This window comes from Syngnathus floridae, chromosome 1, assembly GCF_059516105.1.
Source record: "Syngnathus floridae isolate MCC-2025c chromosome 1, RoL_Sflo_1.0, whole genome shotgun sequence".
NCBI lineage: Eukaryota > Metazoa > Chordata > Actinopteri > Syngnathiformes > Syngnathidae > Syngnathus > Syngnathus floridae.
The window spans coordinates 9,842,802-9,870,681 of NC_142413.1; the positions used below are offsets into that span (position 1 = coordinate 9,842,802).

A 27,880-nucleotide genomic window follows, 5' to 3' on the forward strand; every position below is an offset into this window, starting at 1 on the left:
AGGTACGCCCGTATAATCGATGAGATCCAATGTTACTGCTTTTTAAAAAGATACACTCAGTATATCCACCTTTTATTTAGAGTTTTTCATTTAACCACATTGAGTATTGTGACTGTCCCCAAAATCTCTTATTACTTGGCCAAATATTAAATTCCAAAGTCATCTCAGGGTACGGCATTAGCTTAATGCACACACAAACACGTTACGTACACACTGTAAACTGAAAAGGAAAAAACTCCTTTCGTTGTTCATGAGCATGCTGGTGAACGTGGTTTTTAATGTCTGGGGTTTCATTTTTTTATTCCTCCATCTGTTCCATTTGCATTTTTGCGTTAATGAAAGCCATCACGGGAAGATGCTTTAAATCCTTCCTGTTTTCCTCGATGGATTTTAACTTTGGGGATTTCTGCCTGCTGACTGGTGACTTGGAACAAAGCTGCATTCTCTTTGAGTAAAGTCGTTTCCTTCAACAGAGCCTTTTAATGCCAGGTTGCATCTGCTTTTACGAGATGAAAACTTGATCTCCCCTTGCGGACGCATTGAATTTATGCTTCTATTTGTCATGCATCACATCAAATGCATACGCTAAGGGAGATGTGAGCGTGTTTGATAGATACAAACGATGGAGACATCAATATAAGTGAATGTTAATCAGTTGGATATTTACTGCACACCCGTGACCACAAAGCGTCGTCCCCAGCCTCCGTTCATGTTTCAACAATGAAACAGAAACCCGTTACCCCAGTCATTATAAGTTGTTTTTATTTTTCAGAATACTGCCTGGCAATAACTGGCTAAGTACAACCCAATCAAAGACGAATGATTCTTTTGTTTTGCCTGTACCCAACCACCTCCATGCATGAATATAAATTGTTACTAAATTCATCTCATTTAAGATGAGAACATTTTTCAAGTAGAGTGATATAAGTGACTTTTCCGGCATGGTTCCAATAAGTAATGGAGGTTGCAGGAGAGCACGATTGAAGCTGTTTGAATGGGCAAAGCTAATCAAAATGTACTTTTAAAAAAAAAAAAAGTGTTGTCTCGCGCCATAGGCAGGCGTTAATTTCAAACGGAAAATGTCAAGATGAGGGCCAAGAACAAACCCACGCAGGCAAAGAAGATTAAGATAAACGACGTCTCCTTCTTCCAAAATGAGGTTTACCAATTTTTTTTTCCTCCTCCTCGCTTACGTTTGACTGTGATGTCAATCTCCTTTGTGTGTCTGCTAGATATCGCACAGTGAAATGTAAAAGGTGCTCATCCTAATTGTTTTGCTTTATGAAAACCTTAACAAGAACTTTTTTTTTTTTTTTAAATCTTAAAATCTGCGTGACTACACTTGTTTTGAAAGTGACACTGCTAACTTCATAACTGTTGTCTTTGAGCTGCAACAAATAACCCACAAAAGACAAATCGGCAGATCATTTGAGATTCCTCAAGCACTTATCAAATTTGGTCCTCAAGTGAACAGATGCTTCTATTTGTGTGTTTTTATGTTTTCGAGTGGATTCAATCGTTGAATTGTGTTCTTCTGTACATTTTTCATGCTGTGTGGAAGCATGTTGGAAGTGAAAGTTCAAGTAAGACGGTTTAGACATTTATGAGCTTTGTAAGATGGTCACACTTTAATGTCCCTGTCAAGATGAAAGTAAAAATGTCACAGCGCGGAAGAGGGTCGTTAACAACCCCAAGTTTAACTTCATCCTGGTCCTTTTTGGACTAGCAATACATGCCGTTATTAAAGTAGTAGACTTTCTTTTTATTTCTGATTTTTGTGCTGCATGTTATAAATAATAATAATTGAGAATAACTGTCAACTGTGGCCATGGGAAGTCCTTTGAGACATGTTCGTGATTAAGGGCCATATAAATAAAATTGAGTTGACTTGACTAAACTGCTAAATTTACAAGTAATGCAACCTCAGCTGATGAATTTAATTTGCTCTGTGGTCCTACTCTCAAATACCAGTACTGTAAGGTCGTTTGCTCGTAAAACATTCTTTTTTCAACTAAGGTTCCACTAAATCTAAAATGAGCTTCAAAATCATGGAAAATCAAGCTGTTGTCTCCGCTCTCAAGCTCTGTGGGTCTGTCTGCAGAATTTGTCTAACCACAGCCCATTATTTTTTTAACAGTTAATCAAATACCACCATATCTGATTTCACTTTACAAGGACTTTAATAACATAATAAACATATTTTGGCCACTAGCAACACAAGCTAAAGATGACTACTTTCCTGTGAAGCAGGGTTTGCTGTAATTCTCAATGAATCATTTACTAAGGCTTTTAAATGCAGCATTATATCCACAAGACAACAACAAAAGTTGTTGTTATACCCTTTTCGTTGGTTGCTAACCTTGAGTGCGGCGCCATCGTTATGCCTGAAAGGCATTTTGCTCTCATCAAGAAGCACAAATCTCATTTGCACGGCACATTTTGCCGCACAAGAATCCCACAAAGCGATATTGCTTTGTGAGACTAAATGGATTTGAAAGTGCCTTCACACACACACATTGATGTGTTTTATGTTGACTGCATAATATCACTGCAGCCAAAAGCAGAACAGTGTATATCTATATACTGTACAGTCTTCCATTGGGTAACAATAACTGGAGCCGAGCCATCTATCTGAGCTTTTGTGCGTTATAATACTAGCTCTCAGTAGGGCGTCTAAGCAACGTAAAGACATTTAGTTGTCACTTTTAGCTGCTGGTGATCATTATTTGCTGAAATTTGACGAGGCCGCGTCTGGTCATTGAACTCTTAAAGTTTTTGTTTTTTTATTTAGTGTGCCGATTTGCAAGTAAAATATACAAGCCCATTCATAGTGCTGGGAAATAGTATTATAATGCGACCCAAAAGAAGAGTAATTGTTGAAGGCGGGGTGCCTGTGTAAAAATTAATTATCTGCAGGGTGTTTTGCTTCATGTGTAAACAATACATCTGAGCAGGTTCACTCGCACTAGTGCAAGGCCATTAAGATGCTGATGTGGCTATGCAGCAGTCGTTAGCTTTAATGACTCTGCTGATGAATTAGCACTTAAAGTGGAGTTTGTCCTCCTCCTACCTGCACGCTCTAAATAAAAGACGGCCATCATAAATTGAATCTGCAATTTTCAAGATTGGCTGGAATTTAATAGTGCTAACATTCGCATACGCTATCTTTTATCTATTAAGAAAACTAGCGTCGTATTGATTAAGTTCAGTCATGGTCAGGTTAGTAAAAGGACACTATTTCCTTAAATAGTTTCTTCCCCTTAAATTGGAGGGTCATCTACTAAAGACAAATAAACACCTAACTCAAATTGACGCCTCGGGTAATTGTAGTCAATTGGGCTATGTCGGTCCGTGAATAGCCAAGGGGGAAAAAACATACTAATTGACGTCTACTCTATAATGTTTATAATTGCCCATATTAACTTTAAACTGTAATCGTACCACAGAATATAATCACAAAGCACTCATTCCAAACTCCTCTTATAACAGTATCTTTAAAATTATATTGCAGATACTGCGAATTGGTCGCCAGCCACTCACAGTATATGATTTGAAACTTTTATTTGACTAATTGTTCAGTCCTTGAGATGTTTCTGACATCACTTGTTTGTATTGCGACCAGACTGACCTTGGGTTTTTTATAATCCTCTCTCGGAATACAAAAGGTGTTTCGGTGCATTACTGTGAGGCGGTAGGAAGTATGAAAAAGCCAGACAACATCACACTGCATCTGATATATGTTTCTCTCAGCATCCGGTCTGAATTTTGAATAGTCTGTTCTCATCGGGAGAGTTCAGGGCTCCGCATCATGTGCGCTATACTTGAACAGTTGCAGTTGCTGTATTTGCAATGTCACCCCATCGTCTCGCTTATTTGCTGTCCGTCGTCATCCTGAGTCCCAGCCAGTGTTATTTACGCCGCCGCTGCGGATCCAATCTTGCTTGGAGTGGTGAGCTGCAAAAGACTTTCACTGTTGAGTGTCAACAACGGCGCAGAGTACATTTCCAGAAGGGATGCTCTTGTGTGAGGGAACCTCAATGGGCATTTTAAACATCAAAAAGACAAACCTTTATGTGGATTTGACCTTTCAACCGTGCTTTAAGGCAGCAAAACAGTCCATCAAAGAGGGGCTATTACAGTCTCCTCCCTTTGACACATTCTATTCCTCCTGCAAATTAGCTTGTCAAACGGAAAGCCTCCCACATGTTTCTTGTTAGCTTTGAAAATTCTGCATTCAACTGCCTAACTGAGCTGGACATTTTGTTGCTAGAGTTTACAAGTTCCCCACCATGATCTATGGTCATTTTTGTCAGAGCTCAACATGTTACACAAATGGAACTCTTGAACTCTTCTTTTGTATCGAACGAATCTTAAGCCATTTACTGAAAAACATGCATTTGTAGTTTTTCACAAGATGCTGCCAAAGACCCGGCTAACTAGAAAAGTACGCTAGTACCGTATTTTCCAGACTATAAGTTGCAGTTTTTTTTTTTTTAATCGTAGTTTGTCCAGGGGTGCGACTTGTACTCAGGAGCGATTTATGTATGCGATTATATAATTCTGCATGTTATTTTCACACTATACCACATGAGGGCGCTCTAGGCCTGTGTTGATAATTTCAACACTACAGTCTGATGTAAGCGATGTAGAAAGGAAAATGAAATAAGGTAAGTATGAAATGAGTTTTGGGATAAGTTTGGAACTTGTGATGCATTTAAACTACTGTATTAATAAAGAAAGTGTTGTGGTCGTGTTGATTATTGTTTTTTTTCCGATTTGTGGCAGGTTCGATGCCTATCCTGCATGAATTGCAAATCTATTTCTCGAAAACCTTCAACTTGTTAGCATAGCAATGAATGTGTTCAATTAGGCATCTAAACTCAACATTTTCCAGCCATCAAATGTCTGGGCAACCTTATTGTGGACTGCATCCATGGTCCCTGTAGACAATGTGTGTTACCAATCAATCAGCCTCTTGCCGTTTAGCTGGCTTGATGCTAATGAGCTATTAGTGCAAATGGTTTTAATGATTTTTAGCCTTACCGTATTGAGCAAATTGAAGGCTGAAGCCTAACCATCAAGCATCCACGTAAATTAAGAAAGTGCATTTTCCAAAATCTCTCCCAATTGTGGACACAATGAATTTATTGATTTCACAAGGCAATAAATAGAGGCCCTCGTGGAATTTCTGTGTAATCTCTGTGTTATTTCTTCTTATTTGATTCTTGAATTGTCGTTTAAACAGACTCCCAAACATTCACTCAGTTGAGCTCTCTGGAAAGTTAGGGGGAAAAAATGTGCACACCACAGGAAGTTTCCCGGACAGGTCTATAATAACCAAACACAAATCCTCAAGGATCCATGCCTGAAATCCAGCAGGAAGTGTAGTGTGAAGCAGCCATTTCTCAAGCTCACACTTGGACAAACTTCTACTAGAGAATTTAACCAAGTAATCATTGATTTGATGTCTCTGAGACACTAAATTGCAAAGCTTTTTCCCCTGCGCCCTCAATCATTCTATCAATAGGCTGACTGACATTCAGCCTAGTGTCAAAAACGACAATGTCTTCACTTTTAATGCTGCGTTGATTGTTTTTTTTTTTTCTTTAGACTCTAATCAAGTCTTTGAGTCTAACATGTTTTGGGTGGGAGGGAAACAGATGGTTTTCATTAAAAGTGTCAAAGCAAGTGTTCATTGCAAGGGTATTATCCAGCTACCCTGGCACATTTTGTTTCCGTAATTCTGTTTTAAACGATGGAGCTGTCTCGACAACTTCACTTGATTTTTTTGGTTGTTTTTTTTTTCAGGAGAAGTGATTTTGCCTTTGAGCAGTTGCGAGAAGCGACTGTGCAGCAGACAAGCAATTAGTCCACAAAGGCCAGACCATTAGACTGAGTGAGGCAACCCTTCAAAGAGACGAGGGCATAAATCCTTCCGGCATGCCGGCGCACACATCTTGACTGGACGGCACTTTGTTAGTTTGTGAAACAGGTTGCGGGGAAGCGCTCAATTTGAGTCTCCCAGATGAAGCGCCACAATTGTCCTTCCCGCAGACAAGCAGCGCCTGGGTAATCTTGCGGTTGTCTCATCTTGACATTCAGAGGCCGCCGCCGCCACCGCCTGCACTGCTGGGAATTTCCGGCAAAAGCCCGACAAGACATTTGCATGTGAATGATCCGACTCTGCCTCATAGAACTTCTCGCCTGATGGAAATGAAGTTGGTGATTAAAACCAGTCTATTATCTCTCATTTGGTTGGGCAACCTCACAGTCTCTGACGCAGTGACGTGCGGTGAGGTTCATGACTGGGGAGGCACTGACTGGGGACACCAACTCGTATAACAACGTAAAATGCATATATATACATATTGTCATATAAAGCAGTTAACCAAATGTCTGATTTTTAAGTTTTGATTGGCGAATATAAATACAGGGAATAAAACAAGTTTTAACATAAATGTTTATTAAAATAATAATTTAAAATAATAATAATAAAAGTACATTTCAAACCAGCAATCTACTGCCAAGGAAAGAAAGACCCACTCACTGAAACACCGCTTCTTTTATGCACGTTTTCTCCAAGCTAACGGCTAACTTTATTGCATGAAAGGATGCGCCGTTATGCAACAACGGGGAGATTATGCTTCTCTTTGGGTAATCTTGATTTTATAACACTTGTAGTAGTTTTTAAATGACGTGTATGCATATATACGCCTAAATATTGTTATCCAATATATCTACTGCAATTTCACATTGGATTGCTAGTTTGAAATTTACTTTTATTGTTATTATTTTAATAAACATTTATGTTAAAACTTGTCTGGTGTTTTATTCCTTGTTTTTATACTCGCCAATTAAAACATAAAAATCAGACATTTGGTTAACTGCTTTATATGACAACATGTGTAGGTACACCTCATGGACACTTCAATAGGTACACTACACAAGGTAAAAAATAAAAAAAGAATAAATAAAGGGTTAATTGCACAATAAAAGTACATTCAAGTATTTTCTCGCACCTGGGATCGAACCAAGATCTTACCGAGCAAGAGCCCGCGTTACTAACCAGTCAGCTGTTTCAACATGACAGGTTGTGGTCGAATGCACTGTTTTGTACTAATGATGTGCATCACAGGCCAATAGGGAAAAAGCTTAAGTGAAAGTGAAAAGTGCCACACCCGCCCTCACCCCCACCTCCTGATTGGCTGTTTGAGCTGTGATGTCACTTGGACACTCCATTAGGTACACCGCCATTTTTAAGTGTACCTAATAACAGGCCACTTTATTAGGAAAATACACGAGGTGAATCTCATGTTGGAACGCGGCCCTGAGGACTACAGCTTGACACCTGTGACCTTTGACCATGCTATTTCCCTAATAAAGTGGCCTGTTATTAGGTACACTTGAAAATGGCGGTGTACCTAATGGAGTGTCCGTGTGATTCCCTCGTTAAGTGCAGGTGCGTGAAAAGTTTTAGCTCCTTTTGAATGTGAAAGTGGCTAAAACTTTTCACGCACCTGCACTTAACGAGGGTAACTTGGAAAACATATTGGAACGTGGCCCCGAGGACTAGCGCTTGACACATGTGAACTATGACCATGATATGTCCCTAATAAAGTGGCCTGTTATTAGGTACACTTGAAAATGGCGGTGTACCTAATGGAGTGTCCGTGTGATTCCCTCGTTAAGTGCAGGTGCGTGAAAAGTTTTAGCTCCTTTTGAATGTGAAAGTGGCTAAAACTTTTCACGCACCTGCACTTAACGAGGGTAACTTGGAAAACATATTGGAACGTGGCCCCGAGGACTAGCGCTTGACACCTGTGAACTTTGACCATGATATGTCCCTAATAAAGTGGCCTGTTATTAGGTACACTTGAAAATGGCGGTGTACCTAATGGAGTGTCCGTGTGATTCCCTCGTTAAGTGCAGGTGCGTGAAAAGTTTTAGCTCCTTTTGAATGTGAAAGTGGCTAAAACTTTTCACGCACCTGCACTTAACGAGGGTAACTTGGAAAACATGTTGGAACGTGGCCCCGAGTACTAGAGCTTGACACCTGTGACCTTTGACCATGATATTTCCCTAATAAAGTGGCCTGTCATTAGGTACACTTGAAAATGGCGGTGTGCCTAATGGAGTGTCCAAGGGACATCACAGCTCAAACAGCCAATCAGGAGGTGGGAGTGAGGGCGGTTGTGGCACGTCTCACTTCACTTAAGCTTTTTCCCTATTGGCTTGTGATGCACATCACTAGTACAAAACAGTGCATTGAACCATTACCTGTCATGTTGAAACAGCCAACTGGTTAGTAACGCAGGCTCTTGCTCGGTAAGACGTTGGTTCGATCCCAGTTGTGAGAACATGCTTGAATGTGCATTTATTGTGCAATGAACATTTATTTATTTTTTACCTCGTGTAGTGTACCTATTGAAGTGTACTTACACGTCATAGAAAGCAGTGAACCAAATGTCTGATTTTTATGCTTTAATTGGCAAATATAAAAACAAGGAATAAAACACCAGACACGTTTTAACATAAATGTTTATTAAAACAATAATAATAAAAGTAAATTTCAAACCAGCAATCCAATGTGAAATTGCAGTAGCTGTATTGGAGAACAATATTTAGGCGTATATATGCATACACGTTATTTAAAAATTACTAAATGTTACAAAATCAAGATTACCCAATGAGAAGCATAATCTCCCCGTTGTTGCATAACAGCGCATCCCTTCATGCAAGCCGTTAGCTTGGAGAAAACGTGCATAAAAGAAGTGGTGTTTCAGTGAGTGGGTCTTTCTTTCCTTGGCAAATCGTAAATCTACATTCTGGCTTACAAAGTTCACGCCAGGGGGCGCAACACGTTCACTGACTGATCCGTTGATGCACGGGAAGGCAGTTCACCCATTAACTCGTTCGCCCACGGGAAAGTCAGGATAACTTCCCTCACTGATCCGTTCTCGCGATGAACTGGAAAGGCAAATCACTCACTCACTGACTCGTTCACTCAGAGATCTGATTCAATTGGTGGCCAGGAAATGCAATTTACGACTTGTTCGTGAACAGGAAGTTACGTCATTTTCTTCTTCGTTTTGTTTTACGGCGAGGTGGCACCAGCTTCAATGCGCATTACAGACACCTACTGGTTGAAGTCGTATGAACTGCAAAAAGAACGAATCACTTTAGGAAGTGTTTTGTTCACTCTCGTTCACTGAAATAAATTCGGTCTTTTGAACGAGTCGTTCACTCACGAGCCAACACTGTGGAGAACCTTTTTTCGTAGCCTCCGTATGATCTCTTTTCAAAGCCGTTTTGTTCATCTAAAGAAACACGACGTTACAGACAGATGACAAAAAATAAGATACACACACCATCTTAACTACGGAAATTAATTAATATAGCCACAGTGTTTGAACACTTAAACAGCCACATAAAGACAGAGCAGTTCAATCTAACTGTATAGCCTGTCAACATAGGCAGCAGTGTGATTACGCAATCCTCAGAGGAGGCTAGACAGGACGTTGTCTTCGGTTTTAAAATAACTATAAAAATTCAGCGATTTTGGTTGAAAATGATACAAAATTATTGAAATTAAAAGGAAAATGACTATTATAAAAACAAAATTAGTTTCCCCCTTTTTCATGATGGCAGGGGAGGCGTAGCAGTAATTGTTATTGTACAGTGATTGTACATTGGGAAGTGAAGACCTGCAGTAAGCTTGTAGTTACGTTTAACTGAAAGATCCGTAATGATGAAAGACTACGAGAGGCGAAATGCGATGAGATCGATTTCTGCCCTTTACATTGCACGATAACTCTCAGGTTTTCTTTCCATTTCATTTCCTCCATCTGCTCAACCTTTCAACTTTGGGGGCAGCGGTAGGCCATTCATGGGCCAGTTGCAACTTTCATTTCTCAAGTCTGTCTGAAAACAGACTTTTGATACATTCCGTTGATTGAGCTGCTCACCAGGAAGCCTATCTCTGGAAACTTTAGAAAAGTCCACTTTCCACCTCATTTCTAGCTATGGAATCTGAAGAAAGGGGAAGGATATGCTCGGTGCCCTCAACCCTGCGGCTCATTCTTTTGTCTCTTCGCAATTGGAGAAAAAGAGCATTTGGCAGATATATTTCTCTTTAGCGGTCCGGGTTGAGCTCAGACAGGGAAAAAGAAGAACAATAAGAAAAAGCAGGCTGACGATTCTATTCAAGCAGAACCTGCGAGTGAGATGTAAGACCCTTTGTCTGAAGAGAGTCTACGGGAAGTCGTTTCCTCTGTTCTGCCTGCCTGATAAATGTTGTATGGAGTGTTGAAGTAATAGCTGCATCAGCGCGATGGGGAAAGATGGGCAGGCGGGAAATCATTTGGGCTGCTCGGAAAAATGCACATACAGAGAGGGACCTCTAAAATTGCAATGGAAAGTACTTGTTTGAAATGATACCTCTTTCATGTTCAGGCGCTACCACCGCTTTGTTACGAAGCAGCTTTAGTCCGCTTCAATCATGAGTTGATCGGAGTCCATTTTTCCGTTATGGCCTGTCAAAGTAGGAAACATGGATATGTTTAAAGAATACACTGAGCCAGAGATGGATTTATGTGTCCCTAAATGTATTTTGATGCTGATTTTAAAAATGTCCTTACGGTCTACTGAGCACATCAAGTTTTTGACATTTTTTTGGTCTTACGTTAGTTTGTTAAGTTAGTTAGTACTGGAGTTTTCTTTAGTTTGTTCTTGGTTAGTTAGTGCTTTAGTATCGTTATCTTTAGTTTGTTCTCAGATAATCCACTTTATCCCGACACCACATGATCCTTTGCGTGAAATGTTGGCGGCACTTCCAGTATTGCTAAAACCAGCATTTTATTTTTACGTGAACTTTTGGTGCAACTCCACTTTGTACGACAGTTCCTGACTTTAACAATGTGGGAACATTCGTTTTTAGGAGAAAGCGTTTTAATCTCGCTTCCTGTTAATTTAGCGATCTAGGAGGACATAAATAAAAAGTGTCCAGCAACATTACAGTCATGTCCAACGACATAACAAACTGTCGCTTCAGACATGAGAAATCTAAAAAGCTCAATACCGGTAATACAGTAATAAATAATACAGTAAAAAAGTTGGTCATGTTTTATTAAGAGGGTGGAAACTGTCTTTTTTAGCTTCAGGCAAATGGATCTGTTTGCAGCTACTTCCCACTGCATGCCAAGTACATGACCACAGCTTCACGTCGCTTGGGAGAAACGTGAGTCTGTTTGCAACGGACTTTCCATTGGTAATGACAGACTGCTAACCTCTGGTTATCTAATAATAATAATTGTTATTATTATGCATATGCAATTAATGAAGCAAAATACCCTCCTATGAATGTACAATAAAACCTTGCAACTGCCTCTTTGGCTGAATGACATGTAAGCATGAAGGAATTGCCAATATCCGCCCAATGTCTCCCAACAGCACGGCAGGCTTCATTTGCTTCCAAAGTGATGTGCTCTCAGAAAGGCTGGCGGGACTCATTGTAATCACGCCTAATGCAGAATACACTCAGTCTGCCTGCGAAGCGGCCGGCTCATTCAGCGTGATTGCGCCAACCCTTTTAATCAAGCATTTGGAGGACACAAAAAGAGAGGAGAAAATAGTTTTGCTGATTACATTTAGCAAATGTCCTCTCGGCAGCAAAACTCTTATTTGCGGGGAATATGTTTTGTGTTATTAAAGAGCCGTGCTATTTAAATGTGAGGGGATTCTGGGATTTTCTGAAAGACACTTATCTGTCGATTTTCTCTACTGCTTGTCCTCATTAGGGTTGCGGGTGAGCTGTAGCCTTTCATAGCTGATTTTGGACGTGAGGTGGGGGCAACCATCATTTCCTCCTGAGGACAATTAAATTTGACTAGATTTATCATGTGATATCACAAATGACTTGGGGCTGGCAGTATAATCTGAAGGAGATCTTGTTAGTGTTCAGTTCACCCTGGTCGTCTTCTACGTTAGCGCCATGTCGGACGATACTTCGTCTCTGTCGCTCATTCGCTGAGGCTTTAACGCGATCGGGCGACTTGCTCGGAGGTGACAAGTGAAAAGACGGGAATGCATTTCACGCGCGAGGTGTCAAGCAAATGGAAGATTTACAGTTTACGAGGCTCTCTTGTTCATAAAACTCCATTTCAATTAAGGAGGGTCACCAAAGCAGTTGCAGCTTCTCCTATAACATGGGCGCCATTTCGACAGACAGGCCCAATTTGCGTGTTTTCAAATACTGAAGGACAAAGTATCTAATTCATATCATTATTGTTGTAACCGTTAAGGGGGAAAAAAAAAAAGGGTTTTTTTTCCTTCATTATATATACTTGGCTAAATAATGAGTTGTAAGACTTTCATTTCATCAAACATCAAAATTGGCTTTTTCCTAAAAAAAAAACAAAATCTATATCGATCGAGCTCTAATCTCGACTACACCACACACCCAAAGAACAGTAATGTTTTTTTACCCAGGTCTCGCATTTATACAATTGTTTTTGTGTACCCCATCTTATGGATTCCTTGACATGACTTTGACAAATGCATCCAGCCGCACCAAAGCTGCTCATTTTGTATTCTCAGCAAAAGCAGACTTGACTTTGTCTTCCCTGGCAGGAATGCGTTACTCACGATCTTTAAAACATTGTACTGCCATGGCAAAAGGCCAAACACAAAGAGTCGTATTAGCTTAGTGTAGTTTTCTACCCACGTTTGAATTCATAATGGCATGGAATGTTTACAGCTCACATTTATGTTTGTGTGCGAGTGTTTTCCAGACGTGGTGCAGCAAGCTCAGCTTCCCTGTGCTGCAACAAAGATCCAAAAGCACACTGAGCGTCTGCCTTTGTTTGGTGGTTAAAACAAACTATAAACTACTCTGGCAGGTGTTTTTCTTTTTAAAGGTTGCGCCTTCAACAATTTACATATTGAAGGTGCAAAGTGAGTTAGTTTAGGCTCCTTTGGCTTTGAGGTCACATTTGGGAAAAAAACACTCTGTAAAGTCATGCACTCTTAAAATGGATCAAGAGCAAACGAATTTTGATCAAAAATTGAACAGACACATTTGGATCAATCCGACCCAACCTTCTGGCTTGTTTTGTACAAAACAGCCCCAAAAATTGTTGTGGCGGGTTGGTCCAATTTTTGACAAATTTCTTTTTCATTTTTTGGCCCAGCAGTTTCAGCAGTGTGTGAAATCAAACAACCAAGTATTTTTTGGCCTACAATTCAAAATGTCAATGGTAAGCCCTTCTGAATTTTGCCTAATAATGTCAGCAAATGTACATAGCGTAATTCCCATTTCCACCCATGACTTGGAAGCTAGGGTGTGTTGAAGGTCTCAATTTTTCTCCACAGTCTACAGATTATTTGAGAACAAGCAACATCACCTCTGGCCATTCTAATGAAACAGCAACCTGGAACAAAGGTGGGTAAATCCTGCCGTTTTCAGGCGGTAAAAAAAATTCACACTCAGGGAATTGAAATGCTCTAATTATAATTATTGTTCATTATTTTGTTGTCTACTGCCTGGTGAGTCCAGATGCTTCATTGCTGTACATTGTGCGTGGCCATTAACTAATCAGTGAGGCTTTCAAAAGTGCGCAATTAACATAACGCCTGGTGGTATTCGTTACGCACATGATTATGCTTCATTACGTCCTGCGAGCATGAAAAACGTGAGGTTAGATCCTGGAATCGTGTATTCAAGTCTGGTGCAGATCATGGAATATATTTTTACTTGTGCTTCCAATCTGACTGTTTTCAGGTCAAGTTTGGTGGAGTCTCATCAAATCCAGACTGAGCACAGCGTTTTGTAACCACTTCAAGTATTGCCACCTACAGGACTGGAGTGCAACCGTACCTAAAGTAAACTCAGTTTACCTCATTACATACTGCAAAAGTCATGTGACAGTAACTTTAATGATTCTGGACTATTTTAACGAGCGTATAATATGGAAAATTTAGTGTACAGAAATAACGTGTGCTTGTAATTCTCAATCCTTCTCCAATTGGACAAAGCATGTCATATTAAGAGACCTGGGGACAGTTTAAAAGTGTGAAAAGGACATTCATGATACCTCTTTTTGAACCCTTTGCTTTCATTTATTGCATTATATTCATCTCACATAGTATGCCCACGCCCACTTACAATTACACACACACACATCTACCCAAAACACACACACACACAGAGCATATGTGCAAGGTATCATCTGCTGATAATGAGCACGCAGCCAGGTGGAAGGCGTCTCACCTACCCGAGAAAAAGCTCCCAGGCGACGTCAGTACCGTGCGAGCAATCTATAGAGGAACCTGGCAAATCCAGGCCTGCTTCTTTTATTGTTTCAGGGTGACGCCAGCTTTTGTGTGCTTGCTCCGTTGCATTGGAATTACCTTCTAATTCACCTCTTCCGTTTTCCTGTCGGTAATAACTGTGTTTGTGCCGTATCCACCAACTTATGTGGAGCTCTGTGAAAGGTAGCGTCTTTCCTCTTTTGAAGGAGAAGAAGATCTTGTAGTCACACATCAGACAGCTCTGAGAATAAAACATCACAGTATCACAAACACACGCACACAAAATGGTTGCCTGGTGTGCAACGAGCCGCGACTTTGTCTCTGATGAGGACGACATAACATGTCAAGACTCGTAATAAGCAAGTCAGGTCAGGCTGAATAGATGTTATTTGACAGGTTGGTTGGTTGGTTGGTTGGTATATGTGTATGTGTGCGTGTGTGTGTGATTTGTAAAATGTACTTTGAGATTACATTATTTCCATTATTGTTTTGAAACAAAACATTCTGATCTAATAAGAGGTCAAAGATTGCAGAGCAGCCAGTGTTGTACCCGTGCGGACGAGACGTAGGCAAAAAGTCAAGATGTTCATTTTTTGCAACGACTTAACAGGAAGATGAAAATGTCAGAAAGACATCACTGCCGGCAAAGTCGATTGTTCTTAAGATTTAGAATGTTTACCGAGCTGCCCACTGAAAGACATTTTCACTATAATTATCGTTACATTTAGTTTTCTCAAATGTTTCAATTTATGTTTATAAGCATTATATTTGATGAACAAAAGTGTTTTATATTTTAGTTTTTCCTTGTGTTTCTCAGTCTCTATCTTAACTCACAATATTAGCATGCCTGTATTTGCTTTTAGACATATTGATTGTGGAAGCGGGTCCTCTAAATGGCTTTTTGTTGTGGACTTTGCGATGTTAATTTAACAAACACTGAGCCGCTTCCTTCCTGGTGCTAATTGGTTCAGCGCATGCAGTTGGTAAGAATAACAAACTATTCATTTTGATTAAACCCAGACACATTTTGCTCACTGGCCCAGCATGACAAATATCTTTATATACAAAAGAGAACCTGTGTGTCATGCGATGCTGTTAGTGCTGTGACTGGCACATGGAACCACAACCCATCAGTCATCACGGAGGCGACACGATGAAGCGTCCCGGTGGCGGAGTTAACGTCTCCTGATGGAGACGAGATTGCGGCCCGCCCATGTGACCTAGCCCAGATAAAGCGCCAACTAGAGATAATTAAGAAAGTGCCAGCACCTTCTTTCTATTTGTGCGGCTGTGTTATTAAGGGACATCCAGCTAGGGGGGGGGGGGGGGGGGGGGGGGATTCATGTAAATCACCAGCCTGTGTGGCTATATGGAGAATAGAAAATGGAGATAGGCGGCCAAGGAATGCATTCATTAGAACTTTGCAGGTACATTCAAGTCATCCTATTCGCTGGTAAGAGGGACAGAGTTCCACTACCAATAATGGATATACGTCACTAAGTGACCCCCACCCAACACGGTCTGCAGTTGACGATAGCAATGGAGACAATTAGGGTTAGGGTTTCAAACTATGATTAGGGTTTCAAACTAGGGTTTCAAATTAGATTTGGGGTTTCAAACTAGGGTTTCAAATTAGGGTTAGGGTTTAAAACTAACCCTAGTTAGCTGGCTGTCTCACAAGTTTCACATTCAAAAAGGAAAATCATTCAAATCCAAAATGTAATTATTATGCATCTTACATGAGGCTCACGACTGTACTTTGGCTTTCATTTAATTGCTAAAACGTGTGAACAACTTTAATTTTGAAATCATTGGCCCATATCCATATCTGTCAAAGGTCTAAATCAGAGTTCAGCAACCCAAAAAGTTCAAAGAGCCATATTGGCCCAAAAATATAAAAAACATATCTGTCTGGAGCCGCAAAAACCTAAAAGCCTTTTATAATGCAACACAGACTGTCAATACATAAGTTGTATGCCTACTATTAGAATCATTTAAAGAAAAATCGTGGTGTCAATTTGATCATTTCTTCTTGCGCCCCATTATTCACGTACCTGCATAGCAGCCCTGTCTGTTCGATATCGGTCACGTCACACGACTCATCCATCACAGGCAATTGAGAAAGCTGGAGCTGAATTGATGTCCTTGATTTGCTGATCGGTGATATTGTTTGTGCGGAGAGCCTTCATGTACTCGGTGAACGGTTTTCCGCGTTTTATTATCTCCCGGGCTGCAACAAAACTTGCAGTAGTAAGTAGAGTTTGGAGATGCAATCCACTTCTTGAAACTGTTTTTGCGGTCCTCAAATTTCTCCACCAGCACTGCAATTGCACCTTTCCTTTCAGTTGCAACTGGGTGATCGGCAACAAATTTAGCACCCTTTCGCTGAAAATGTCGCTCCAAATTCCTCTTCTTGTTATTTGACAACTTCTCATTGCAAATCAAACATGCAGGCAATGCTTCAGCATTGACAATGAAAGCAAAGAGTTCCGTCCATTCTTTCTTAAAGCCTCTGCTCTCATCAGCAATCTTTCTTTTTGCCTTTTGAATCCGTGGCCGATCACTCACACACCTGTTTGTTTACAACTCACCTGTGCTGTGTCGCAGGCTATGACGCAATTTTGCTATTATGCGTCATTCTTAAATTTTGTATTTTTAATATATTTATAACTACATACATTTTTACAGCATAAGAACGGTTGAGTCACGATTAGCGTCTAAAAAACATAAAACAACAACAACAAACATTTTTCCCATTTTCACGCATTTTTGCAAAAACTCCAGGGAGCCGCATGCGGCTCTGGAGCCGCGGGTTGTCGACCCCTGGTCTAAATAATATAGGCTGTTGAATGTCTAAAAATATTACTGCCAGATGAACAGCAAGTCTCAATAGGAATCCCTCCAACATATGCCGACAATTTTGCCAGTAATTGCATTCTCATGTTGTGATGATTGCACATTACATCAAGAATCTTGGCTACCAGATGAATGCGTGTCTTGTTGCCATGATAAGATAAGGGCTAAGCGTTATATTGATCAACTTGTCTTCCATCGAGTGAGGAAAATTGCGCTCATGATTGAAAGGGCAGATATGACACATGGTTTCATTTGTTTCGATTTTATTGTTGGGTAAAAGGACAAGCGTTATTTATATATGTATAAATAGCAATCAGCCATTGCACAAAGGGACACGCGCGCACGCACGCACACACACACAGAGGACATGAATACCATGGATGTGGAAAGCGGTGAAGTGGAGGACCATCACTTGCGTTTTAATCTGTACACTCGGAACAAACCAATCGAATCAGCCGCTCGGGGCGTAAAAGAAATTGTGTGGCAGAAAATGGGATAGTGACGCGTGACACACGATGAGACAGGAAAAACAGATTTCATATCGTATATACACACCAAAAGTCCATTGTGGATTTTTCAGATGCAGTTGTCATTGGGATTGTTAATGCATAGAAAGGAGTCCATTGTCAGCATGGAAGCTTGTCTTCAACATTGTACATCATAAATACCCATAGTCTATCTCACTCTAATCTCACCAGGGTGCATCCTAGTCTAGTCTAAATTCCTTTCTGTTCGTTTGGTCCAAGGTTTAATCTTTCATACAGACAGGTGCTCTATTAACTCTTTCTCAAGGAACAATCTTTAAAATGAAGTGATATTTTTGCCTTCTTAAAGCTGAAATAAACATCACAGTCAACTTGATTTTCCTGCTTTGGACTGCAACAAACAAAAATGAAACACCAAATTAAAATTGACCGCATGATGCTTATAGGTTAGTGAGCATCGGACTGTAATGAGACTCTTGGGCTGCACTTTAAAGCAGACAGCATCAGGCTGTGGATAGCCGGGCTCAGCGTGAATGTGAAGGGGCAAGGAGAAAAATGACTGATTAATTTTCCTTCAAGGCACGGGAGAGAAGTTCAGGGTAAGTTACGAGAGACGTCTGGATCTGTATTGGAGTTTTTAAAAGGTATCTCTTCATTAAATAACACTTGGTCAACAGCAAATTTTAATCGCAGAAGTGTCCCTTCAAGTATTTTGATGCCGATTCAAAACATTTCTTGAATATGTTCTTTAGAGTTTCCATCTCTGATTGAATTAAAAAAAAAATGTTGACCAGTGTAATTATTTTATTGACTCTGATTACTTTTGGCTCAATCGTAATATGGAGCTCGGCATGTTTAATTAGCATTTTCAAATCTGTTGCTCTCCCACAAAATTCAGTACAGCAATATGGGAACCCAATTAAGTCTCCCCGACCCACACCAAGACGTTGCCTTTGACCACATCGGTGATCTCGCAGTTGAGCTTGTTGAGCCGCCCATCCAGGATGAAGAGGGACTCCCTTGAAGGAGTCATGAGGTACTGGCCGAAAGTCCCGCCGCCCACCACCGCCCGGTTGCTGGCGCTCCAAGGCCATTCGTACGGTTTGATGGCCTCTTTCAGGCTCTTGATCATCTTCACTTTGCCGCTGTGCAGCTCCACAAACAGTACGTCGGTCTGGCGGCCGGAGCTGCCGAACACGTTGTACTGGTGGGCCTCGGTGAAGGAGCGCTGGAAGGCCAGGTCGGAGAGGTGCAGGTTGGTATGGATGTCAAAGGGCTCCCCGACGTCGCCTCGCTCTGAGACCGTCTGTATCCGCATTAGGCCGTGGCCGTCGTCCACGGTGACGAGGTAACGGCCGTCCGGGGACGCGTGGGGCGTTCCGGTGACGTCGCGGTTCTGGCCCACCACGCCGTCCGTCACACTGTCCAAGATGACCTGAGGCTGCGTGGCGCCGGTGGAGTCGGGGCGGCAATTGATAAAGTAATAGCCGCCCAGGTGGGTGTAAGCCGCCGACTTGGGGATGCAGTTAAAGTCCCGCAGGCTGATGTTCCTCACATAAGCCATCGTGTCCAAGTCGATCTTGTGCAGGACAGGCTCGTTTCGGTGAAAGATGAGGCCAAATCTGTTGGCAATTTCAGGAGAGACAACACAAAAGATTGAATCAATAGATAATCATGACATTTCTGTGCTTGAACCAGTAATTTGTCACGGCTGGACCAGTCGCCGCTTTGTTTTAGACTGAAAAGTCATCAACTCTTTGGATGGAGCGCAACCGTATTTTGTACAGACAGACAACTACACACTTGGGTCACATACTGGACCGTTCATGCAGCTATTCATTTCATACCGCTCGTTGTGTCAAGGGTCTGCTTCACACTACTATCCAAGGTAGTGTTGGCCAATTTAGCACAGGGCAGATTGTGAATTGTTTGCCTGTCGCTCAAAGGTCAAATATGCACCCAACACTTTGGATTGGATGAAAGGCCCACCACACCCTAGATGGATTTGAGAAGGGAGAGATGCTATGACTGAAAAACTGGTATACAGCAAAATACAGCAACACGGTCAACATTAAAGTATACAATTTTAAAACAAAAGAACACAGACACGTGCGCGAACCTCGCCGCGACCCCTATACGCGAGGACAGGTCTGATGTTCAGATAAATAAAAACGTAACATTTTCTGTTGTTCTGATTGTGATCTTGTGATGTTTTGCTACGTCTGAACATTCTGCGCACGTATTTACGATGCCCCCAGGCTTAATTCTAATTACCTAGGGGTAACCGACATCAACATTCAGCAGCGAGTATACAGAAATGCATAATCCAATCCAGAGCAATAATGCTACAGGCTGAAGTAGAGATGATAATGCTTCGGGTTTTTTCTACATTTACATTTATTCGTGCAAACAGTCTGGTGCTAAGGAACATTAGTTATTGTCCCTGCAATGCGACACTGCTGCATCTGCTTATTTGGACCTGGTCCACAAAGTTTCTTGTGTTGGTAAGCAGTTCTCCACCGGTGTTTAAAAGTCATAAACATATCAAAGACAGAATCGCACAAATTATCTCCAGAAATATTTATTTTATAAATTTACAAAGTTAATGACATGACTGATGCTAAAGGCGAACGTGACTCTGGATAAGTAGCCAGTCTGACACAAGGCACATTTTGGGTGTTTCACCGTTTACTACATCCCCAGCTGTCATGAATTGCGCTATATAAAAAAAGTTGTATTGTATTGTATTGTATGGTATGGTATGGCATGGCATGGTATGGCATGGCATGGCATGGCATTCCATTCCATTCCATTCCTTAATGGGCAAATCCCATCTTTGACTTTGACTTTATTTTAGAATATCTTATACAGAAGAGATCAGCATGTTTTCTCTTCATCAGTTCCGGGAATTTTCTGGATGCCATTAAAGCCACTGAATTACATGAAGAAGAAAAAGTTACACCCTGACTGATGAAAACTAGACGGACAAAAAGCCCATTGTCTGATGTTTTTTTAATGGTTCAGTCTCTAGTCTAGCCCCTGACGGTCTTCATATTGAGCCCACCTCCATTGTCCCAAGAAGACATTGCCACAGAATGAAAGAACGGAACATCACATTCAGACGGTAGGCTAAGGTATGCACGCTTTTGACCGGCTGACGGCCGTCTCAATCTCGAGACCGTTCGTCATCTTTTTATGGCGTTTGAACATTCAGCAGGTGGTGGGCACACACCGAGTGCATATTATCAGGCTCTCTGTCAAGGCAATCATTGATCCACAGATTGCGTCGCCAGGCAGCCGCCAGAACTTTTTATTTGTACGTGCCGCAGATGGATAAGGGACATACATATTTATTAGGCTGTAAACAATCTTTTACATACACCGAATGCTGGTCAAATTCTGAATTTCAATAACGTTTAGGGTTTGCCATCTTGGGTTTTGCATAAAAATAAATACAAGTGAACTGAAGCAACTGGGTGGGGGCGGGATTATGCTAATTAGTTGATGTTGTGTCAGGATCTGACGGAATTTGGAATGGTTTGCTCTGACACATTTTAAAAAATAAGAAGCTCAAAATGGTTAGTTGGTTTAATTTCACGTTTAGTCTTGTTTTCTATTTTATTTTTTGTGGTGGTCTGTTTGTTTTAGGTCCATTTTACACTGTATACACAGATATCAGGCTCGCGATCTGAGAATATCGGATTCATTTACATTAGTGTAAATCCAGCTTTTGTCTTCTGCCATAAGACACTTCTCGTACCTCTAAACTACAACCTGTTGCATTTCATGGATTTTTGTCTGGTATTCAGGCCTGAGTCATATTGATGTTGAATAAAAGTGTCATCAAATGGTTGAAGTTGCCGCACTCACATTTGAAATCGATCAGTGTTTCTGTTGGGAGCTCGAGCAATCCGCAACGATGGCCTTCAAACTCTTCTTCACATCACAAGGAGCAAATCCTATTGATTTTCTATAAATACATCATGCGTATTGTCCACTTTTTCTTTTGTTCCAATTCAGTCATAAAACCAGCATGTTTCCTTCAGCCACAATGGCAGATGGAGCTTGATGTTTCCTAACACTGCTTTTGATTCATGGAAGCAAGTCATGAATCGTTCACACAAAGACTTTTTTCCATTTTGCCACCACCGTGTTCATCACAAGATCATTTTGAATGCTTCGATTTGTGAACGCCCCCAGGTAGAGATGGGAATTCTCAACAAGAACCGGTTTCCACATTACCAATTCCTTGAAATCGTTTGCTATTTTGCTAACAATTAAAAATTTTTTAAAAAATAGAGCCACGTGCAATTCTTGGAATGTTGATATTTCAACAAAGGGAGCAACATCAGGCTCAATCTAATGAGGTCCAATACAAAAATAAAATATTATGCCAAATGAAAGGTTCATCCAATGCCAATACATTTGAAACATTATTATGTCAAAACCAAAAGGTAAGCAGAGGTGCACTAAGTGTTTTTTTTTTTCTGTTTTTTTGGGTCACGCAGATTAGCGTTAGCTTCTGACAAGCGTCTCATGCCCGGTGACTTTGCTGACGTGGTGAGATGTCAAACGAGTCACCTGTGAAATGTTTTCAATTTTCAAAAAAAGTCTAACATCCTTTTATATGTGACCGATCTCTTGTTTCTTGTTCATCTCCTCTTGACACCAGTCAAGTTCATACAAAGTATTTGTATAAGTAATAAGAGCTACAGTCAACCTTGGTTATCTAGGAGTGGGGCATTAATTGATTTTAGTCATTATTTGTGTCGTATTTGTCAGGGTGATTTGTTGCTTTACCCCCATGAATAGCGAGGGGGGGGGGGGATTATACCAAGAGATACACACACAAGATTTAAAATAAGCCTGTCTGTACGCTCGACGCTGGATGCCTGGCAACGTAATTACACCACCTACCCGCTCTTGGCTTGACGGACAGGCGGGTAAAAGCAGGCCCGTTCGAGACGACTGCAAACAAACCACCTAAGCATTCCCAAGGGCCGACTTGAAAGCCCAACATGTGCGTGGATGGGGTGTACTTACGCACCTTAGGCTGTCTACCATCAGGCTGGTGGAGGGGATGAAGAAGTCGTCCACTCTGTCGAAGCGTCCACCCACCGGCTGCATGTGCACCGTGTGGTGGGACACCCTCACGCTCGCCTCACTGATCACCTGCAAGGATATTTGTGTTTTGTATGTGTGTGTATTAGGGATGTCCAAAATAACACATTGATGTCAAAATCCCTGAAAAACATTTGCATAAGTGACCTCAGATTTTTGAATGAAAATGCACATCACAAAGGTCCGAATCCACCCAATGCCTGTTCCAAGTATGTCTTATTGACATTGTTTCTCTCTTGGTCTGAGATTTGTCTTTCCTTTACCTGCAGTGTCGGGAAGCTCTTCTGCCTGTCCCCCCAGCTGAGGACCCACACCTGGTCACGGGACTTGTCATAGTGCAACTTGACGGGATATGGGTCAGTGCTGACTGTCTGCATCACACACATACACACAACATCAGCCTTTCTGCAATCCCAATGGATTTACCTGAGTTATATAATTACGTTGGTATTGAGAGTTGGGTTAAGAATTGAATGCATAGCCTGCCACTGGAACATACCACCATCTGGGACTTTGTACTTTTCATTGATTCCCATTCTGGAAACTGTTACATTGCTGGAGTCATCACTTTAGTAGAAATATAGTACAGTGTGTGTGTGTGTGTGTGTGTGTGTGTGTGTGTGTGTGTGTGTGTGTGTGTGTGTGTGTGTGTGTGTGTGTGTGTGTGTGTGTGTGTGTGTGCTCATGGGGGGAGGTTCAGGTGCTTTAATTAACAGCTGCTAATATAACGCAGTGGAGCTCAACCTCTGGGCGGCCTGAATAAATGAGCTGCTGACAGTTTTCGGGGGAGCTCGGCCTGCTTAGCAGCGGTGGCTCTCCTCCCCCCAAGAGGCTGGCGAGGCGTAAACGGCCGTCTGGGGTTGCACAACACACCCAGAAAAAAACACCGACACACATGACTGCACTCATGGCCATTTAGTTTAAAACAACAAGCATGTTGGATGTTTGTGTGGCAGCCATGACAAATATAACAAATTCTCCCTGCAAAGCAAAAAGACTATTTAATAACAAGTGTAATGGGCCCCGTGTGGAACTGAGATGAGTCGCAATGAGATTTTGATGCAAAAAAATAAAAAATAATAAAAAATGTGCATTTGATCTTTCAATGTTTACTGCACTGAGGTTTTGGATGCGATGTCGTACATGACAGCAATTCTTATCGATTCCGTAGCGTTTCGTTCAAACTACGAATTGTACTGTATGTCATATTAGAACATAATATAGGTGATCAAATGTTATAATGTCTTCATGTATATTCCCTAAAATATAACATGTAAAACATTGTGTATTGTACAATAATACATAAATAAAAATGACTATAGAAATAAAGCATGATTTAAAAAGGATTTAAAAATTTTACAATGTAAAAAACAAGAAAACACATTTAATTGTAAAATAAAACTAGTGACTAATAGAACAATAAAATATTCTGAAACATACACAATTTAAAAAATATGAAATTAACAATATTTAAAACTATTTAAATACAAACTGAGTGCCTTGCACGCTACATAATTACATACATAACTTTTTTAATGGAGCAAGAAATATAGATTGGCAATCTCTCTCATAAAAATAATGAAAAACGTGTTACATTTTCCAGTGTACATATGGAGTTAGTATTCCAGCTGTACTGCTTATTGCTTTAATAACTGAATGCATTTTGCGTGCTATTAATCATTGCAGGCATTGGCTTACCCAAACCTCCTTGGTTAGCATTTCTTCTAAATGATGCGTTGGCTTATCAAATTTGACTGCATACCAACTGTTTACTTAGGGACATGAATTCATGTTAATTGAGTGTTAACATGTAAATTGAGTTACCTGGACAGCCTTCTGCGACTGGACGTCCACAATGAGCAAGCGATCTAATGTGGGCTGTGCCGCGTAAATAAATTTGTCCTTGACGTTGACCGCCGCCGACCACACACACTTCTGCACTTCGTCGTCTTCTGAGGCAGGACACACTTCCTCCTACGCACACACATACACGCAAACACACGCGCACACACACACACACACGTGCAAGACAGTTTGCAGTTATCTTATCAACAGTGTTGCTGTTCCTTTCCCGCCTACTGACAAATGAGTTTTTTTTTTCTTTCTAACGCATAATCCACACAACAAAGCCTGCACGTTCCCACGGATGTTCAGCTTCCAGGCCCTGGCAGCTTTTTGCCTGGCTGGCTGACGTGGCTATCCCCTGCCCGGCCGTCTGTTCCAGACTCTGCGGGGCGATTTAGAGCGGCTTCCGGCCAGGAGAGTTGAAATAAAAAGGCTCCGGGACGTTGGACTTAACGCGTCTTCTTCTTCTCGTGTGTATTTATAACCACAGAGGCAGTGCGGTGACAGGTGCCTTCCCGCTGGCCAACTTGTCTCGGTTAAGAAGGGGCATATACCGCTCTTGTCTTCTCTAGTAGTGCAGTAAATCTACACCGGCACTAATGTTGCGACATAAAACCGATAGCACTAGAAACTACCGCAGTAATCTATAATCAGATGCACGGCGGCAGCCACGGATGTTCCAAGGCAAAGAGATGGATTCAGATACATGGCAAGAGTAAAAAAAAAAAAAACAGGATCCACATTAGTCAATTGTTCAGAAGTTATTTATGCGAAGCTATTCTTCCTCTTCTTTTACCAACATTCTCGTTGATGCAGCTGAGGGTATGCACGAAGGCGGCTGCAATGTCTCGGCACATTGCATACTGTACTTTGCGTGGGGTTGAGTGTGGGCGACTTAAATATGTTTGTTTTTGTTCTGTGTGAAATTCCCTTGACAGTCAGAAGTATATTTTTCTTGCGAATTCATTAAAATCCTTAATGCAGCATTACTGGTCTTAATTCACCTTTCCTCAAGTCTTCTTTTCGATTGAATTTTAGCAAGATAACTCTCGGGAAGGCAAAAGTGGAATGTATTGCCACATTACCTACTGTAACCTATGATTGGTTGTGAACGTAACCCCTCCCCGCCACAAAAAAAAATCCAATTATCCACAAAAGCGTCTCACCGGGGAGCAAAAACTTCAAAACCGTCTCTGCAGCATAGAGACTTCCTAGAGGGATACAAAAATATCGCGTATAAAAAAACAGACTAACCAGCAGTTGAAACTTGAATTTGTCCAAAATGGCTTCCTGTTTATTCTTCAGAACTATCTTGTATGACGGACGTTTGTCCAATTTAACATCGATCGGTGGAAGAGAGACCCCGAAAGTACAAGGAAAAAGCCCCAGTAAAGTGTCATTTAGCAACATGAAATTTTCTGTTACGTGTCTATCATGGATAGACCCTGAAAATTTCTCAAGAAAGTAAAATTGCCTGGGAATCTGCAATCTTGACTGAAGGCCTGAATTTGGTGAATCCTGGAATAATAACGAAACAAACGCTCGGCTTGGCAATTTAGCATTGCCTATCCACCCAGGATACCAAATTCAGAATGCAAGGGCAGCTTCAATTACCCTTCAATTTTAGGCTTGGGTTTATTACACTTTCATCAGACAGGATAAACAAGTCAAAGCAATTTGGTGTCAATCGGTGAAATTGGCTTGTGTTGTTTCCCCCCCGAGTAAGGTTTTGTCAGAGTAGCAGCCCTTAGAATTCATTCAAAATGATTCAAATCAAAATGTCAAGTTTGGACATGAGATATTTTCATGTGTCTTATGATGGACATGCCAATTGAATTTCTGGGTGGAATTAGTGGAAATGATGGCCAGGCTAATTTTTGTTTTTTTCCAACCATCCATGCAGTGTTATTGAGTCTGTCACCTTAAGAGCCAGCAGTTTCTCGCTGGGCTTGATGTGTCTCTGTATCTCGCACGCCACCGGCTGGATGACTTTAATGCCGTCCTGGTAGAACACGTAGAACATGTTTCCGATACCAAGACCTGCAACAACAAAGAACGTCACTCGCCCGGTGAAATAGGAGCGACACTATACACCCTAAAGTAAATAAGGCACTGTGCAATCATTTAATCCCTCTTGTCACAGTTGGCTAACCCTATTACAGGAATTCAATTAAGTCACTTTAATGAATGCAGCCACGGAGCCGTACCTTCATCCCGCCACAGAATGTTGGCCACTGCCAGGCAGAAAAAGAGAAAGAGAACATTGAACATTAAACGCCACAATCAATAACATCACATTTGTGAGACTTTTATTGGAATGCTTGGGCCCCGATATCCAATGCAACAGATAATTGAGTCTTCTGCTCGGAAATAAGGATGTTTGGTTTTAGACATCGCCAACTGTGTTTGCTTATGCTTACGGGAATCGACTTCAATCAACAATATAATTTAGCATGAGCCTGAAATGCGAGCAAAGCAGCGGGCAAGCAAGGATGACTTTTATGCTACATTTCTCTTGATCTAGCATATAAACAACACAATACTTTGAGAATTTGACCTGAACAATTGCGAACACTATTGCTAATGTACATACATATATGTTTGTGATCCAAAATTGTTTGTTTGTTTGTCACAATTGTACATCAAGTTTGCAGTTGCACATTATTTTGGTTGACAGTTGCATATTTGGGATTAGATCCCAGCAGTATGTTTTGCTCGCTAGGCGGCTTAGTGTTGAGAAATGATCCAGACAACGTTTGCTTGTTCCCTCGTTACTTATCACCGTACTTTCCAAATATATTAAAGTTTGTGCCCTTAGTATATATTTAGTGTGAGGTGATATGGGTTACCTCAGATGCCCCAGGTGACTAAATCATTTCTCAGGCTAAGGTCATTGTAATGCTTCATTAACATGGATTAATGGCCCATCTTTCTGTTCTTAGAAGCAGCAGACCTTGATTTTTTTTTTTTTCCCATTAAAGTCATTGCGAGATGGCTAATGACACTCGCAGTGCCAGACCAGAGCCTGAGAGCTTCTGATAGCTACCACTACCAGTTACCTCTGTCATTATTTTGTCCGTCAGATATCTTCAAAGGGTGAGTAGTTTTACTCCATTTCAGGTGATGGATTTTGCGGTGGTAAACCTTTTCTTTATTGTAACAGCAATACCTGCAAAAATGCCACTAAGTGACTGCATCATTTTTCGTTTCCCCTTCCATCACGTCTTTCAGGCATTTTTTTCAAAGGGGTGACTAATTCCACTTTG

At 41.1% G+C, this 27,880-nt stretch overlaps 1 protein-coding gene and 2 long non-coding RNA genes across 6 annotated transcripts in view; 1 reads left to right on the forward strand and 2 right to left on the reverse strand.

The window, feature by feature from the left end:
• Nucleotides 1-6,415, forward strand: part of LOC148403984 (uncharacterized) — a 29,106-nt gene extending 22,691 nt beyond the window's left edge. Inside the window, exon 5 of the long non-coding RNA XR_015857268.1 lies at nt 5,809-6,415. This is a non-coding gene — a long non-coding RNA (uncharacterized LOC148403984). The remainder of the gene's footprint in view (nt 1-5,808) is intronic.
• A 2,216-nt stretch (nt 6,416-8,631) lies between these two features.
• Nucleotides 8,632-16,880, reverse strand: LOC148403985 (uncharacterized). 2 transcript variants are annotated; one of them, XR_015857278.1, is made up of 4 exons: nt 16,362-16,880; nt 14,271-14,548; nt 10,438-10,532; nt 8,632-10,365 (listed from the first exon to the last, which is right to left on the reverse strand). It is a non-coding gene; the product is annotated as an uncharacterized LOC148403985 (long non-coding RNA). The 2 variants fall into 2 exon arrangements; XR_015857276.1 differs by having other exon boundaries at nt 8,632-10,532.
• A 529-nt stretch (nt 16,881-17,409) lies between these two features.
• The window catches only part of fstl5 (follistatin-like 5), a 76,246-nt gene continuing 65,775 nt past the window's right edge, over nt 17,410-27,880 (reverse strand). For all 3 annotated transcript variants that reach the window (XM_088372025.1, XM_088372015.1, XM_088372008.1), the window contains exons 14-19: nt 26,822-26,848; nt 26,536-26,654; nt 24,594-24,743; nt 23,033-23,140; nt 22,696-22,820; nt 17,410-19,270 (exon numbers count right to left, since the gene is read on the reverse strand). In XM_088372025.1, coding sequence (XP_088228151.1) covers nt 18,568-19,270; nt 22,696-22,820; nt 23,033-23,140; nt 24,594-24,743; nt 26,536-26,654; nt 26,822-26,848 — 1,232 coding nt within the window. In that variant the 3' untranslated portion in view covers nt 17,410-18,567. The remainder of the gene's footprint in view (nt 19,271-22,695; nt 22,821-23,032; nt 23,141-24,593; nt 24,744-26,535; nt 26,655-26,821; nt 26,849-27,880) is intronic.